This window comes from Mus caroli, unplaced genomic scaffold (genome assembly GCF_978045245.1).
Source record: "Mus caroli unplaced genomic scaffold, Mus_caroli_1 scaffold_14, whole genome shotgun sequence".
NCBI lineage: Eukaryota > Metazoa > Chordata > Mammalia > Rodentia > Muridae > Mus > Mus caroli.
In genome coordinates this window covers 84,355,266-84,371,881 of record NW_028227269.1, presented here as the reverse complement: position 1 = coordinate 84,371,881, position 16,616 = coordinate 84,355,266, and the positions used below count along the sequence as shown (strand labels likewise).

The window sequence follows — 16,616 nt, the reverse complement described above, 5'->3', positions numbered from 1 at the left end:
TAGTTAAATACATAGAAAGCATCAGCGCTTTACGGGGGAATTTTACCTTAAATGACTTTAGACAGTAAAAATGCCGTGGCTGTTGTAGCCAAAAAAAAGTGGGCTTCCTGGGGTTTGGTGGTGCTTCGGTCGGGTCTCCGGCTCTCGTTCAGTGCAGGTCTTCCAACTTTGCACAGCTCTGGCTTGTGATTCAGGCTGGCTTCACTTGTAGTACCAAAAGAGAATGTAGTTCCAGACCTCAGATCCCCACGGCACCAGAAAGGCAGTGCAATGGGAAGAGTTACCTTCATCCTCTCGCTGTTTTAAGAAGTGGGTTCCTCTGGAGACCACCTGTGACAGGGCTGAGCGAGTGTGTAAGATGATGGCTCCCTGAGCACACAGCTTACAAATGGTTTGACATGCGAGCCCAGAAGGGATAAGGTGCAGGTGTGCACTGAGCACATACTGTGAATAGCAGACTCCTTAGGAACAGGGCTCAGTACCTCCCCTCTAACTGACTAGTACAGTCGTGGTCTCTCCAGATAAAAATTGCTAAGAAATAGAGTGCCAAAATGTCACAGGCATGGGGCACATCTCAAGGTAAGAAAGATGCAGAAAACGTGAGCTGTGAACCTGGCTTACAGACACTATGTCAATCAGAGTGGGGAGACCGGGAGGGCGTCCACTGCTGCTGCCAGAACCAAGCTGCAGACACCGGCCAGGGCAAGCTGGTGTGGGTCTAGGGTGGTCAAACAAAACACTTCAGTGCCCTTTGAGGCAGAGCCAAAGACAACACTGGGCCTTCCCTTAGGGAGGAACACCTTCCAGCCTGGCCACAGGAAGGGAGAAGTCAGGGTCACAGGTTGGCCACCGAGTTAGAGCTTCTATGTAGGCGGTCAGGAACCTTTAAAGTCTCTTTAAAACTCCCACAGGATGTTACACCCTTGTCAACAAAGGACACAGCTGCTCTGCCATTACCTGCAGTCATCTCCCAGACAGTCTCAGGAAAGGGAGATAACCTGGTGGGGACCTCCCAAAGCTGCCACTACCTCACTAAATGATGAGGCAGACCACTTTGAAAATCTTTATTGCCTTAAAATATCTGGTATTGCACACAGGAAATACAAATTATGTTGTTGTTTTTTTAAATAAAGAAATGAATTAATAAAGAAATGAATTGAGTAAACACGTCCACTTTGAACAATTGAAGAAAAAACACCTCTCTTGACAGAAAGTAAGGCATCTCTTCCATCCCTAACACTCCTCCACCAGGCGGCTGCTTCCCTCCCGTCCACTGCACAAACACACGCCCAGTACTACAGGCAACCCAACAATCCATGACCAGAGTTGCTCAAGGCATAGGAACAATTAGCTGCCAGTTTCTCTTTGGGGAAGACACTATGGAAGCCCATGAGTATAACCAGCAGACTGGGTGGGTAAAAAGGTCAACTGAGATTGGTTTAAAAAGAATCCTTTTAAATGTAAAATAGCTGACAAATAATTCTCGCCAGCAGGGACAGGGAGAGGGTTTGGTTGTTCAAATAGTCCTCAACATGCATGGGCTCCTGTTTAAGTGAAACATACGTGTCTATTTTAAGAGCCACCTTGTACCTCTCTCCTCCTGAGGAGAGAGAGAGCCTTATGTGTCAGAGTAGAGTGGGTGAGACTAGCTTTTAATAAAGGTTAGAGCCACGAGTCCCTGATGGCTGCATTTCACAGTGCAATATCCAATGAAGATATTCTGAGTAGTCTGGGACACAGAAGGCCGTGGGCGAGCACCACCTTTGTAGGAAACCACCTTCCCATCCCAACTCAGCCCCCCACACACACACACTCACGGCAGCCCCCTCCCTGCACTGTTGCACCTAGGCAGAGAGCCTTCTCTAATCGCTTTCTCCTTTGTGGCCACAAAGGTTTTATCTGGTTTATTGGTGTTTAGTCTCCTTGACTCTAGGAAAGACGATCTGAAGAAACGCTGCAGTTGGGGCGGGGGGGGGGGGGAGGGGGGTTGCAAAGGATAGAGCTGCCTTGGGATGATGGAGGCCTGTTGGGGTGCTTTTTCTCGTGACCCTCAAGCAGAGCAGTTCGCCCATTTTCAATAAGAAGTGCTCGTAAGACATTAGAAAAAGTTAATATCCTGAATAAGATTTCTTAGGATAATTTTGCAAGCATTCTCCACGAGAGAAGAAAGGGATGAGAGAAGGCAAGAGACCAAGCAAGGATGACTTCAACACCCTCTACGGCCTCTCCCAGCACTAGCCCAAGACCAGACCTAAAAGGGAGTGGGGACCAGAATCCAGTCTGCATCTGAAGAGAGTTGAGGTTTTCCCCGAGTAAACCATCCAGGTTCTCAGGTAGGGTCCAGTAGGCTCAGGCACTGCCGTGCGAGGCGCACATCTTCCAGCTGCTTCGAAACAGTTCCCCATGAGAATCTCAGTACTGGCAGTAATAGCTAACTGGAACCAAGAGGTGAGTGTCTGTGTTCCTGAGTATCTGCCACCTCAGAGATGAGCCTCCAACACGACGGGTACCTTGCTGGTATTGCTCCCCTCCTCCTCCTCTTCCTCCTCCTGGACTTTCTAGAAGGCAAAGAAAACAACCCTATAATTGAAACATCCAGACCTCCTCCAGCCTGACTGAAGCAGCTACCTGTCCAAGACCAGTCAGTGGTAAGTCCAAGCTCAGGAGGCTGCCCATAGGCATGAGGAAAGAAGCAGCCCAGCCTGAGTGTGTCCCCCAGACACCACCACCGACACCATTCATCTGAGGGAACAAAGCCAGCCTTCTATTCCCTAGTCCCAAACTCACCTCTCCATGTCACCATCTAAACTGTCCCTGGTTCCAGGTCGGCACCTCCTTCAGAATCTCCAGTGGGAGGCAGCCCCCAGGATGAAGATTTATCATGATGTCCATGGAATTGATGCCATTCAAACAATTTAAGACTCCCTACCTTCGGGTGTGGTGGCACACGCCCTTAATCTCAGCACTTGGGAGGCAGAGGCAGGCGGATTTCTGAGTTCAAGGCCAGCCTGGTCTACAAAATGAGTTCCAAGATAGCCGGGGCTATGCAGAGAAACCCTGTCTCAAAAAAAAAAAAAAAAAAAAAAGACTCCCTAAATGTTTATCTGAACTCTGTGGCTATGCGTATTCAGAGAAAATCACTGCAGGAACATTTGGAGGGGACCAGTTTGGACATGGCTTCTTTGGGGAAGGATGGCATGAGGTTTATAGGAAGTCTCCTGGCTTACACTTAGTTAAGTGGGTTTGGGATTAAGCATGGCCTGGAAATTCTCCTGTGAGGTCCCTGGTGTATATTGCCAACTTGGGCATTTGTCTTCTAATTGCCAAAAGTGCCTTGAACACAGACACTACTACAAAGCCAGTGCTACACAAGGCCCAGAGAAGGATGTGCAGGGCCAAGCCAGAGGCAATGCCAGCTGGAAAAACAGTGCTTTTGTCCCTAGGAATGCTTGGGTCCCACCCATGGCAAGGGCCAGAGCTGTAGCCTTTCTCATTCTCAACCTCGCAAGCCTCTTGGCACCAGATCTGCCTCAGCCATTGCTAACCCCATTCAGACAACTCAGAGCTGACTTGGTCCCTCTGCATTTGACACACACAATGTCTGCCTCCTCCAAAGCCCCCACCTCAAAATCACCATCAGAAATAGCTTAGGAAAGATGCAGCCCTGCTGTCTAAGTGCTGGAAACCCAAGGTCATTGGCCCTGTCCTTAAGTTCTCTCTTTACCTACTAAACAGCATCTCACTGATGTATAGAATGGGCAACTGCAACCAGAACTAAGGTATGTCCTGTCCTTGCCGGGCTCTGACAACATGTTTATTTCCAAGTCTCTAAGTCACACTGAGTGCCACAGGGCAGATAATGATCAGGGCTCCAGAGAAAGGATGCCCTGACCAATGTAGCCTCCTTCCTGTCAGCCTCAGCCTGATTGTGACCTGCCCTTAATTCCAAGTACCTACAGGCCCAAAATACTAGGGTACAAACAGGTGAGTCCTATTACAAGGACTTCATGCACCTAGACCCATTTAGTGCCGCCTCTAATATTCTATACTCAATGTGATTGAGCCAACAACTCCACGTGATTAACAAATGGAATAGATGTTCAAGGATCTGGCTCCAACAAGACTGAAGTTTTACAACTGAAAAAGTAAACAAGATGGAAATATGTATGTCTGTAGATGTGAGTGTAATTGATTTTGTGTGTGTGTGTGTGTGTGTTTATGAGAGTATGTTCATGTGAGTGCAGGGCCTGAGGAGGGCCTCAGATCTCCTGAAGCTGGAGTTACAGGACCTGGGAATAGCTGGGAATTAAACTATTAAACTCAGGCAATGTAGTATTAGTATATAATACATATTCATATGTGATATATAAATGTATTTACATTTCTTGTTTACCTTTATCTTCCAACTTAAATACACCAAAAATCTCATGTCACATGACACTAAGGTCACAGTCCCACTTAAAACATTTTTCACAAAGAATATTTTATTACAGGCACCTTTTCCCAGTGTTATTGGGGAAAGTATTCTAAATCATTGTGTCTCTATACACAGCACAGTGAAAGCCCACGTCCACGGTGGCCTTTGCTCTACACACTGGGCTAGATAACAACATTCCTGCTTTGGGCTTTCCCTGTCTCCCAGTAAACACTCTCTTACGGACTCCTCCCCCTTGCTATCTACTGCCTGCCAACTCTAGAATGTGATTTCAGAATACAAACAGTAAAGAACTAAAGATTCTCAGTTATAAGCCAGCACATCGCCTTGAATGCCCAAAGCACATCCTACTGAAAAGATTTGCCTTAGGAAATTGGCAAAGGTTTTTCAAAATAATAAATGCCCAGCCTTAGCGCTCATGTACACTACTGAAGGAACACTGGTAGAATTGGCTGCATCTTTCCAAAGAAGTTAGCAACCCATAAGTTTTTAAAACTGCATGATAGCTGATCCAGCTTCCCAGGAAATACTGTACACATAGCATAGCAGTCCAGCTTCCATCATATTAACCCCTAACCTATTCATTAAAATGTAGGAGGCGCAGAGGTCTGTGTGTTTACCAATGAGCACTAGGAAAACCAGGAATGTTAAATACACAAGGTTGCCCCTTCCACTTAGGGTTATCCCTTCCAAGGAAGAGATGCTTAACCCAATTGTCCTAGAAAACTGGGAGTGGGTGTGGTTAATAGCCTGGTGAACTTTGTGACCTCATTGGATCCTCCCAGATTCTTACCTAAGTTTGTTTTTCTCAGTTAATCTATAGAACCCATCTTTATAGAAGGTGTCACACAATGTAAGTCACCTCTGATCTTCAGCTTACTTTGTTCCTCAGGGAGATCTATGTGTTTTGTTATATACACAGGATTGAGTTAATTACCACCAGAGAAGTTTATATCAAATTATTCTGTGCGTAAAAATGCCTAAAATTAACTACTCAGAGTTAGACTTCCCAAGTTTGAGCCCACGCCTGCTTCTTAGTTGTGTTAAACCAAACTGCCTTGTTGCCTCTTACAGATCATTATTACTCTACAGAGTATGGTGGTCACAGAGACAACCCCTACCCCATTATAATATGAATACCACACTCAAACCAAGTGAGCTAACTGGCCATGAATTATAGTAGTGTTTATAACAATCATAAATACTTCTTCATATTAAAGAACACTGAAGTCATTAAAAGTGTGTTGTGGAAAACTGGATTGTTATAGTAATTAGAATAGAGTCTATTTAAAGAAAAAGGAGAAGAGCATTAGTAACAGTTTTTACTAAATGATTAAATAATTGTGCTAAATAGTTGTGTCAAAGCAATTGCAGAAGCAGTGGTGCTAGCTATTAATGTAATTAATTAAAGCTGCTCTACCAGCAATAGCCAAGCCAACTACACTCTGCTTCTGCTTAAAGCCTGACTCTCTTCTTCCAGTATTTGGAAGGGTTTTTGGTTTTCAGAATACCAAAGTCCTGTAATACACACAGGCAATAAAACAAAGGCTGGTTGATAGACCACCATAACAGGCATGTCAAATTTCAACACATTAACACAATTAGAAAGTATACAACTTACATTAAATACTGTAGAAGAAACAGAAGTAATTTTAACATGGCCAGTTAATAAAAGATCAGGAGCCTTAACACATGCACTAACACTTGTTTGAAATCGAGATCCTGTCCCAATTTTATCCACTGGAAATGTAGCTTCATACAAGGCAGTTGTGAATTTTTAATTATCTCTGAAGATGTCCAGAACCAGCCTTCCAAATGAAGATTATTTCCAATATTGGGTTGATTTCTAGACCAGTCCTTGATTGAGTCTATTGTGACCAGTTATTTTACTGGTCACATTAAAGAAAACAGAAGAGTCATTATAACAACTTCTCTATTTGATTAATTTTTCTAAGTCAGTTTTCACAGTCTCCATGCAGTATTCAAGGGGATTTAGATAGGCGTTTGGAACAACAATTGATGCTCTTTATGATACTATTCAAATTATTAGAGAGAAGGTTCAGAGCTTAAGAGTAAGAAGCCATCTTGAGTGTCATGCTAAATACCAATGGATTTGTGTTACTTCTAAAATTTACAATGATAGTCACTATAATTGGGGAAAAGTTCAAAGACACTGGCATAATTATAACACCTCTCTGGATGTTTTAACTTTGCATACTGAGATTATGAATCTAAAGAATGCTGCTCCGCTGAGCTTTGATGCTGCAGATATTACTGATAAAATTATTCGTGACCTGAGTTATGCGCCTTTAATCCCAGCACTTGGGAGGCAGAGGCAGGCGGATTTCTGAGTCCGAGGCCAGCCTGGTCTACAAAGTGAGTTCCAGGACAGCAGGACAGCCAGGGCTACAGAGAAACCCTGTCTCGAAAAAACAAACAAAAAAAACAACAAAAACAAAAACAAAAAAAATAGCATATATGGCTTGATCATACCAGCCCTTCTTGTCCTGGGAATACTTTTATTCCTGCCTATTGTGATAAAACTTGCCTTTAACAACATCAATATGTTGGCAGCCAAAATATATGGCTTGAAACTAAAAATGGACCCCCCCCCATACAGAGTTATTAATTTAACAGGGCTGGTAAACCAGGGATGGGTAAGATTCAGCACAGAGCCTTACCAACCTAAGACAGAACAGCATTGCCGTTGGTAATGCATATTGCACGACGGGTAAGGAAGGCACTTTTGTCAGAATGACCTCAGACAGGCTCAGTCTTGTTATTGAAATAAAAAGGGGGGAAATGTGGAGAGTCTTTTGGGGCCACTTGCTTCTAGACACTTGGCAGGAACTTGACATTAGGCCAGGACAAAAGTAGTAAGCTCAAGGCAGGAAACTGACTTTGGGCCTGGACTCAGGAAATAGGCCCAGATTAAGAATATTTACATTTGAGTTAATGCAAAGCTCAGAACAGGCTCAGCTGAGGCATGTGTGGCAGTCCTTTAGTCTTGGTCATCTCAGCCCCTAGAAAGGTGTTTACAGGATTTTGTTTATTGTGTTGCTTGTTCCTTGACCCAGAATTGATCTTGCATGTACTTCAAGTGGTATAAGTGGTGGAAAAAATAAACCCGCTTTAGCCTCAGAACTGGCTGGGGTCATGAAAAAGGAAAAAAAAAAAAAAAAAAAGGAAAGGAAGGAAGTAGGGGAAGAGGAAGGGAGAAGAGTGAGAGAAAGGGAGATGGGGGGGGGGGGGCAGAGAGATAAACAACCAAAATAAAAACCAAACAAAAAAGGTGATTAGCCTAATTAGTCCTGTACTCCCAGCACTCATTAGGCTAAAGCAGGATAATTACCCTGAGTTTGAAGCCAGCCTGGGCTACATAGTAAGTTCTACACTAACCACAGATAGACAAAGCCAAGGCTGAAGAGATGGCTGGTTCCGTGATTTAAGCATTCTACAGATAAGCACTAGGACATGAGTTGAGATCCTTAGAACCAAAAATTGGGTGGCCATAGTAACCTACCTGTGATTCTACCAACAAAAAGTGGAGTCTGGAACCCCAGAACAACCTGGCTAACCAAACTAGATACATGCACGAGCTGAGTTCAGCTTGATAGCCTGCTTCAGTGAAGAAGGCAGAAGATGAACAAGGAAAATTCCTGCCACCACCATGGGCCTCTACATGCAGGCACATACCCTACATGTATGCACATATACTACAGGTATGCAGGTGCATACATGGCAAGTAACATATTTCTAGATGGTAGAATTATAACATGATTTAAAGACTTTTGTACATTTGCTATGTTCATTTTTTTTCTATGAAGGATGGTAATGAATATCTGGAATGAATTTGATGGTGTGTGTGTGTATGTATGTATGTATGTAAAGCAAAACAAATATTCTACTTTGGTTCCTCACACTCCCAGTTCCTTCCCTCCTCACTTGAACCTGTGTCCTCCATGCTGGGACTGCATGGTCAATAAGCATTCTGCCACTGAGTTCCCCACTGAGACTTAATCCTATAATTTTGCTTAAAGTGGTTTCCAGCTGACATGGGCAGCTGGGAAACACTTCTGTTCTAGAACATACCCCTGGTGCCACCCCACCACCCCACCCACCCCCCACTGCCACCAGCTCCGGCTTCTCGACTTGCCCTTTTAGAAGTCTTCTGACAACCTGTGGGCTCCACCTCCATAATTCTGCTGTGAGGAGGCTATCACAGAGTACCTATGCTCCCTCGATAGTCACAGATGCCAAGTTTATAGCAGTGAAGCCAAGGATCCAAAACATAGTTCAGGACAACAAGAGGAGATGCTGTCTCACAGTTTGTGACAGTAATGATAATGCTCTGAGGACCACAACGGGAGACTGGAGGCTGGTTGAAAGTCAAAGATGGGGATGGAGAAGCAGCTCAGTGATTAAGAGAGCTGGCTGCTTTTACAGAGGACCCATGTCTGGTTCCCAGAACCTACATGATTGCTCAAAAACACCTGCAATTCCAGTTCCAAGGGATATGATAGTTTCTTCTGGCCTCTGTGATCTCTAGGCATGCACATGGTACACATATATAAAACACTTATGACACATAAAATAAAAATAAATCTTTTGAAGGATCTAGAAAAGAAAATGGAACATGATTCTAAGAAACAAGAGCAATATTGGACACCCACTGATGGACATTCTTTGGATGTCGTGTTTATGAGAGGTGAGCTTGTCTCACAGTCCCCACAAAAACCAGTTCCTCTGGGAGCTCCTGGAAGCCCCACCTACATCCTTATCAATAGCTTAAGACCCAGTTCGTACCCACACCAAGCTCCCACACACTCACGGTCTCAGGAGCATCCTTGTTCGCCTTCTGTCTCCGAAGATCTGACTTAATGAAAGCTGAGATTAAAAAAAAAAAAGCATCAAAGCAGAGTCATCAAACAAATCCATTGGTCAAGGTCACATAAGAGAAGGAATCCTCATTTCTCTAAGGGTAATTGCTATCCGAATTCTATGTCACAACATCAGATTAGAACTGGTACCATAACCCCAAGGCACTGCTGTGCTTGAGACGCAGAATCCAATAATGACACTGGCATTCACCTAAGGATTTCTTTAAAAGGAACTTTATACATCTAACTACCACCTGAAAATCTCATTATACAAATTAGGAAACTGAGTCCCTAGAGCCTGGTCCACTTGTATAAATTGTGGAAGTCAGCATCAAACATGGGCCTTCTAATGCCAAAAAGAACTAACCCATCCCAAACAGATCCACTAAGCCCTCTCATCTCATGTGTGCTACCCATTATAATCATCAGTCAATACACAGCTGCCAATGAATAGCCTGAGCCTCATCTGGCTCTCAGACCTCCACTCACCTGTTAGAGCTGATCCAAGGGCAAGGAACACACACAGGAAGATGTTTCCAAACATGGTTCCATGGTTGTCAATAATCTGGCCTTGAGAGATGGTGAAAATGATTCCAAATACCTGGAAAAAAATACGGAAGGCAGGGAACAAGACTTAATCCAGTAGGCCATGGGGAAGATTAAGATGCCATACTATTACAGGATCACAGCAAGGCAAGAAAAAAACAGGTCCCTACCTGTGCCGACACGTTGAGGAGGCCAGATGACATGCCTTCAGATTCTGGGTATGTGAGCTCCACAGCAAACTCAAACCCCAGGGGCAGATAGCCAGTCATGAAGAAGCTGAAGTCCAAACCCAAAGAACAAGGCAATGGAGTGCCTTCAGAACAAAACTGGGAGCCCTTCTTCCCCCCTTAGACTCCCTCCCTCCTTCCCTCCCTCCCTCCCCTGCTTTTCTCTTCCCAGCAGGTTAGCTGTCCATTCTCTAAGGTGGTCTATGTAAAATGAAGCTCACTGTGGACGTCTAGGCCTTGTGCTCAGTGGCTCTCTAATGTCTTCCACATTCTTCCCTCCAGCAAGCAATGGCACATTAGCATTTATGGAGGGAAACAAGAGTGTCTGGTGTGTTTCAGTTTCATTGAGAATATGTGTCCCAGGTTCATAGGTCCCAGGTTAGAAAGGGAAGTCCCTGGACATTGGGCTATGTTGTACATCACCATGGATCTCTGGAACCTAGGAGATGGGGTTTGGAGTTCTTTTTATTTCCTCCCTCCAATAGGAGGTGAAGAAGCACCGAGAGCCAGGTATTTACCTCTCACACACTTTCATAGACATGCTCATACTGCCTGAGGGAAAATAGCTGAGAGGTAGAGCCCAGCAAAGTCCCTACAAAATGCCTATGGCTCTGTGCATTTTGTCACCTGACACATCTGAAGATGCCACTGGCACCATGCTCCCTTGTGTCTTCATACCATGTGCTCTCTCATTCCTTCCAACCACCCTAGAAAGTTGGCCACACTTGTTTTCATCTTTAGATGTGGAGACAGAAGCTCAGAGCATACCTGTGCTCTAATGCCCTAGACCCAGAACCACTAAACAGTCCCTAGAATCTCAGATGTCTTGAAGGCATAGGCCATGCTTCATTCCATCCCAACAGGACAGCCCAGCTACCTGATGTGACTCAGTTTTTGTTTTGTTTATGGTTTTTTGAGACAAATTCTCTCTACATAGCCCTAGCTGTGTTGGAAACTAACTTACCATGTAGACCAGGCTGGTCTCAAACTCACAGAGATCTGCCTGCCTCTGCCTCCTGGGTGATGGCATTGAAGGCATGCTTCAACACCATTTTCACATCTCCTGAAGCCAGTGAGGAGGCAGCAAAGGGGACTTGCATTGCCTCCTAGACTACAGGCCACTCTAGGAGCCAGGGGCTGTGTTTCCCAATTAAATACGTCAGACATGGAACTTACCCCAGTGTGCCAGCAGTGATGAATACTACCCACAAATGGTTCAGGTTCAAGGTGAATGTGTATACCACCATGCCCACCAGAGTCATGATATACACTACCAGGGTTGTCTCCCTGTGGATAAATAAATGTAAAAGAGTTGAGTTACCTATTCTACTGAGAGTACCTAGCAGGCTCAACTGTTCGTTCCACAAGGATCTGCTAAATATCTGTTCTATTTCCAACTCTCTGCAGTATGCTGGCACATCATAGAAGTGTCTCCATATAGGTGAGGAACACTAATCCAACAATTATTTACAATAAATGATTACACCATGACCAATGTTACAACGAGTAAGACTAATAAATATGAAGTCATTCTACTAGCTGTGTGTTCTGTTTTTGTGTAGACCTCTCCATATAAACATTGGCTATAATCAAGGTGCGAATGGTTAAGACTACTTAAAGCTTTCTTCTTCTTCTTCTTCTTCTTCTTCTTCTTCTTCTTCTTCTTCTTCTTCTTCTTCTTCTTCTTCTTCTTCTTCTTTTCTCCTCCTCCTCCTCTGCCTACTCCTCCTCTTCCTCCTCCTCCTTTCCTTTTTCCTTTTTCTTTTCTTTTTGGAAATAGGGTTTCTCTGTGTAGCACTGACTATCCTGGAACTCATTGTATAAACCAGGCTTGTCTCAAACTCAGAGATCCACCTACCTCTGGCTCCCAAGTGCTGGGATTAAAGGCCTGAGCCACCACTGCCCAGCTCCCTTAAAGCTTTCAATACTTCATTTGGAGTATCAAACCTCCATAGCCACGCTGGGCAGTAGTCTGGTTTGCTGACTCCCTCTGTAAATTCTTCCTGTGGCCATTTGCACAGCTTTACCAGTTGACCCTATTGGATCTGAACTACCGTACTCCACACAATGGCGCTGAGCTAAGTGTGCTGGACTCCAAAGGAAAAAGGGAGAACCTGCAGCCTACCCGCTGCTGCCTTATTATTTGTGCTGGATCTGCTGACAGACTCAGCTGTCCCATGCTTCCAAACACTCCCCTTCACAGGAGTGTCTTGGGGCCCTAATTCCTGCAAACAGACTTGCATTCTGTTCCCTGTACCACTCTGCATAGGGTGCTGGCTCAGCACACCCTTCTGCCTGCCATGGTCACCAGGACTCAGACATGAGTGCTCAAAACCTTTCCATGTCTCCTCAGAAGCCAGAAACACAGTGGGACACAGCAAGCACACTGTGGTATATGAAACTAATACTTTTATTTGAATTTGTTGTGGTCTGACCCCTCCAACATAGCTTTATGTAGAACCCATGAAATCAAAGATCAATATGAACTGTTATGTCTATATTGTCTTGAGTCAGAGTTGACCCCTGGGAAGCACTTCCTGCACCTGCATATGAACTCATGGTTTTTTTTTAATTAGGTATTTTCCTCATTTACATTTCCAATGCTATCCAAAAAGTCCCCAATACACCCCCACACACACTCCCCTACCCACCCACTCCCACTTTCTGGCCCTGGTGTTCCCCTGTACTGGGGCATATAAAGTTTGCAATTCCAATGGGCCTCTCTTTCCACTGATGGCCGACTAGGCCATCTTTTGATACATATGCAGCTAGAGTCAAGAGCTCTGGGGTACTGGTTACTTCATAATGTTGTTCCACCTATAGGGTTGCAGATCCCTTTAGCTCCTTGGGTACTTTCTCTAGCTCCTCCATTGGGGGCCCTGTGATCCATCCAATAGCTGACCGTGAGCATTCACTTCTGTGTTTGCTAGGCCCCGGCATTGTCTCACAAGAGACAGCTATATCTGGGTCCTTTCAGCAAAATCTTGCTAGTGTATCCAATGGTGTCAGCGTTTGGAAGCTGATTATGGGATGGATCCCTGGATATGGCAGTCTTTAGATGGTCCATCCTTTCGTCACAGCTCCAAACTTTATCTCTGTAACTCTTTCCATGGGTGTTTTGTTCCCAGTTCTAAGAAGGGGCACAGTGTCCACACTTTGGTCTTCGTTCTTCTTGAGTTTCATGCGTTTAACAAATTGTATCTTATATCTTGGGTATCCTAAGTTTTTGGGCTAATATCCACTTATCAGTGAGTACATATTGTGTGAGTTCCTTTGTGATTGTGTTACCTCACTCAGGATGATGCCCTCCAGATCCATCCATTTGCCTAGGAATTTCTGTATCCATTCCTCTGCTGAGGGGCATCTGGGTTCTTTCCAGCTTCTGGCTATTATAAATAAGGCTGCTATGAACATAGTGGAGCATGTGTCCTTCTTACCGGTTGGAACATCTTCTGGATATATGCCCAGGAAAGGTATTGCTGGATCCTCTGGTAGTATTATGTCCAATTTTCTGAGGAACCGTCAAACTGATTTCCAGAGTGGTTGTACAAGCTTGCAATCCCACCAATGGAGGAGTGTTCCTCTTTCTCCACATCCTCGCCAGCATCTGCTGTCACCTGAATTTTTGATCTTAGCCATTCTGACTGGTGTGAGGTGGAATCTCAGGGTTGTTTTGATTTGCATTTCCCTGATGATTAAGGATGTTGAACATTTTTTCAGGTGCTTCTCTGCCATTCGGTATTCCTCAGGTGAGAATTCTTTGTTCAGTTCTGAGCCCCATATTTTAATGGGGTTATTTGATTTTCTGGAGTCCACCTTCTTGAGTTCTTTATATATATTGGTTATTAGTCCCCTATCTGATTTAGGATAGGTAAAGATCCTTTCCCAATCTGTTGGTGGTCTTTTTGTCTTATTGACGGTGTCTTTTGCCTTGCAGAAGCTTTGCAACTTTATGAGGTCCCATTTATCGATTCTCGATCTTACAGCACAAGCCATTGCTGTTCTATTCAGGAATTTTTCCCCTGTACCCATATCTTCGAGGCTTTTCCCTACTTTCTCCTCTATAGGTTTCAGTGTCTCTGGTTTTATGTGGAGTTCCTTAATCCACTTAGATTTGACCTTAGTACAAGGAGATGGGAATGGATCAATTCGCATTCTTCTACATGATAACCACCAGTTGTGCCAGCACCATTTGTTGAAAATGCTGTCTTTTTTCCACTGGATGGTTTTTGCTCCCTTGTCAAAGATCAAGTGACCATAGGTGTGTGGGTTCATCTCAGGGTCTTCAATTCTGTTCCATTGGTCTACTTGTCTGTCGTTATACCAGTACCATGCAGTTTTTATCACAATTGCTCTGTAGTACAGCTTTAGGTCAGGCATGGTGATTCCACCAGAGGTTCTTTTATCCTTGAGAAGAGTTTTTGCTATCCTAGGTTTTTTTGTTGTTCCAGATGAATTTGCAGATTGCCCTTTCTAATTCCTTGAAGAATTGAGTTGGAATTTTGATGAGGATTGCATTGAATCTGTAGATTGCTTTAGGCAAGATAGCCAATTTTACAATGTTGATCCTGCCAATCCATGAGCCTGGGAGATCTTTCCATCTTCTGAGATCTTCTTTAATTTCTTTCTTCAGAGACTTGAAGTTCTTGTCATACAGATCTTTCACTTCCTTAGTTAGAGTCATGCCAAGGTATTTGATATTGTTTGTGACTATTGAGAAGGGTGTTGTTTCCTTAATTTCTTTCTCAGCCTGTTTATCCTTTGTGTACAGAAAGGCCATTGACTTGCTTGAGTTAATTTTATATCCAGCTACTTCATTGAAGCTGTTTATCAGGCTTAGGAGTTCTCTGGTGGAATTTTTAGGGTCAGTTATATATACTATCATATCATCTGCAAAAAGTGATATTTTGACTTCTTCTTTTCCAATTTGTATCCCCTTGATCTCCTTTTGTTGTCTAATTGCTCTGGCTAGGACTTCAAGTACAATGTTGAATAGGTAGGGAGAGAGTGGACAGCCTTGTCTAGTCCCTGATTTTAGTGGGATTTCTTCCAGCTTCTCACCATTTACTTTGATGTTAGCTACTGGTTTGCTGTAGATTGCTTTTATCGAACTCATGTTTTTTGTGGGTTTTTTCCTTTATAAGCTGACCCAAAAAGATGTCCGTTGTCATAGCTTCAGACACAATTCTATTTTTTGTTTTTTTTTTGTTTTGTTTTGTTTTTTTGAGACAGGCTTTCTCTGTATAGCCCTGGCTGTCCTGGAACTCACTCTGTAGACCAGGCTGGCCTCGAACTATAAATCCACCTGCCTCTGCCTCCCGAGTGCTGGGATTAAAGGTGTACGCCACCACGCCCGGTGAGACCCAATTCTGAACTACATCCCTGGTCTGCTGCGTTCAATAAACCATTCCTGTCTGACTGAGATTGGTGTTCATGTGGTTTGGGGAGCAACTCTTAGAGCACAACAATGTTCAGATCCTGTTACATACTTTACATGTGTTGATGACTGCAATCTCTGGCCACCCATAATTTTACCAATGAAGGTTCATGAAGAAACAGAGGTTCATTATGTGTTCAAAGTCACTGGCTGAAGCTGGGTGCTAGTGTCCACATGCCTTTAATCCCAGCACTCAGGAGGCAGAGGCAAGTGGATCTCTCAGTTTGAGTCCAGCCTGATCTATAGAGCAAGTTCTGGGACAACCAGGGCCACACAGAGAAACCTTCTTTCAAACAGTCAGTAGCTGAATCAATGCAGAAGGTAGGATCTGAACCCAAGCTTTGAAAGATCGGTAATATCTCAAGCTACACATCAGGAGAGTAATAATTGCCTATGCAGTTGCAGTTTGCAAAGAGGTCAGTCAAAGCCATAGCCTCCAGAAGATGCAACTATGTTCTGATTTTGAGAATAAGAGGCCTCCATCCTTCACCCCATTCACTCCCTCTATTTCCATCACCCTGTAAAAAGCATAGAATGTGAGTCACTGTCAGTAATTCTACAAACTCACTAGAGAGAAACAAACAAACAAAACAAAACAAAAAATTCATTGTGCTGTGTTTGTTAAACCACAACTCTACCTTCATACAGTGGCTACTTAAAACAAACAAAAACAAAACAAAACAAAACAACCCTGTTCCTAGTCCCAGCCCGAGATAGACTTCAATTCCCAGGTTCCGGCCTCCAACCCAAAGTAGACAAATCCAGGAGTTTGGGGAGGAAGAGGATGGTTGGCAGCTGGTCGATTGTACTAAACACAGAACAAGAGTCTTCCTAGGCCTCTACTATAGTTTCTAATTCATCTAAATAAGTCATCTGGCTGCCCACGACCCAGCCAGGCCAACATTCCAGTCCCTCCCTTCTCCTGCTGCAGGGCAGGCCCTAGAAGAAGGGACACTTCTGTCCTCTTGACGGGGGTGGCCAGTGCTTTTGTATCCGGCCGAAACAAGCAACTAACAGATGCCGAGAGGAGAAGGCAGCCAGGCTTCACCAGCAGTAATTAAGCCGAGCCAGGCTCCTCATCTTTCCTGAGC

The 16,616-nt window shown here is 44.2% G+C and overlaps 1 protein-coding gene across 1 annotated transcript in view; it reads right to left on the bottom strand.

The window, feature by feature from the left end:
- Positions 1 to 1,032: 1,032 nt before the first annotated feature.
- Positions 1,033 to 16,616, bottom strand: part of Flvcr2 (FLVCR choline and putative heme transporter 2) — a 71,192-nt gene continuing 55,608 nt past the window's right edge. Inside the window, exons 6-10 of the mRNA XM_021178943.3 lie at positions 11,265 to 11,375; positions 10,032 to 10,137; positions 9,805 to 9,916; positions 9,267 to 9,322; positions 1,033 to 2,558 (exon numbers count right to left, since the gene is read on the bottom strand). Coding sequence (XP_021034602.1) covers positions 2,481 to 2,558; positions 9,267 to 9,322; positions 9,805 to 9,916; positions 10,032 to 10,137; positions 11,265 to 11,375 — 463 coding nt within the window. The 3' untranslated portion in view covers positions 1,033 to 2,480. The remainder of the gene's footprint in view (positions 2,559 to 9,266; positions 9,323 to 9,804; positions 9,917 to 10,031; positions 10,138 to 11,264; positions 11,376 to 16,616) is intronic.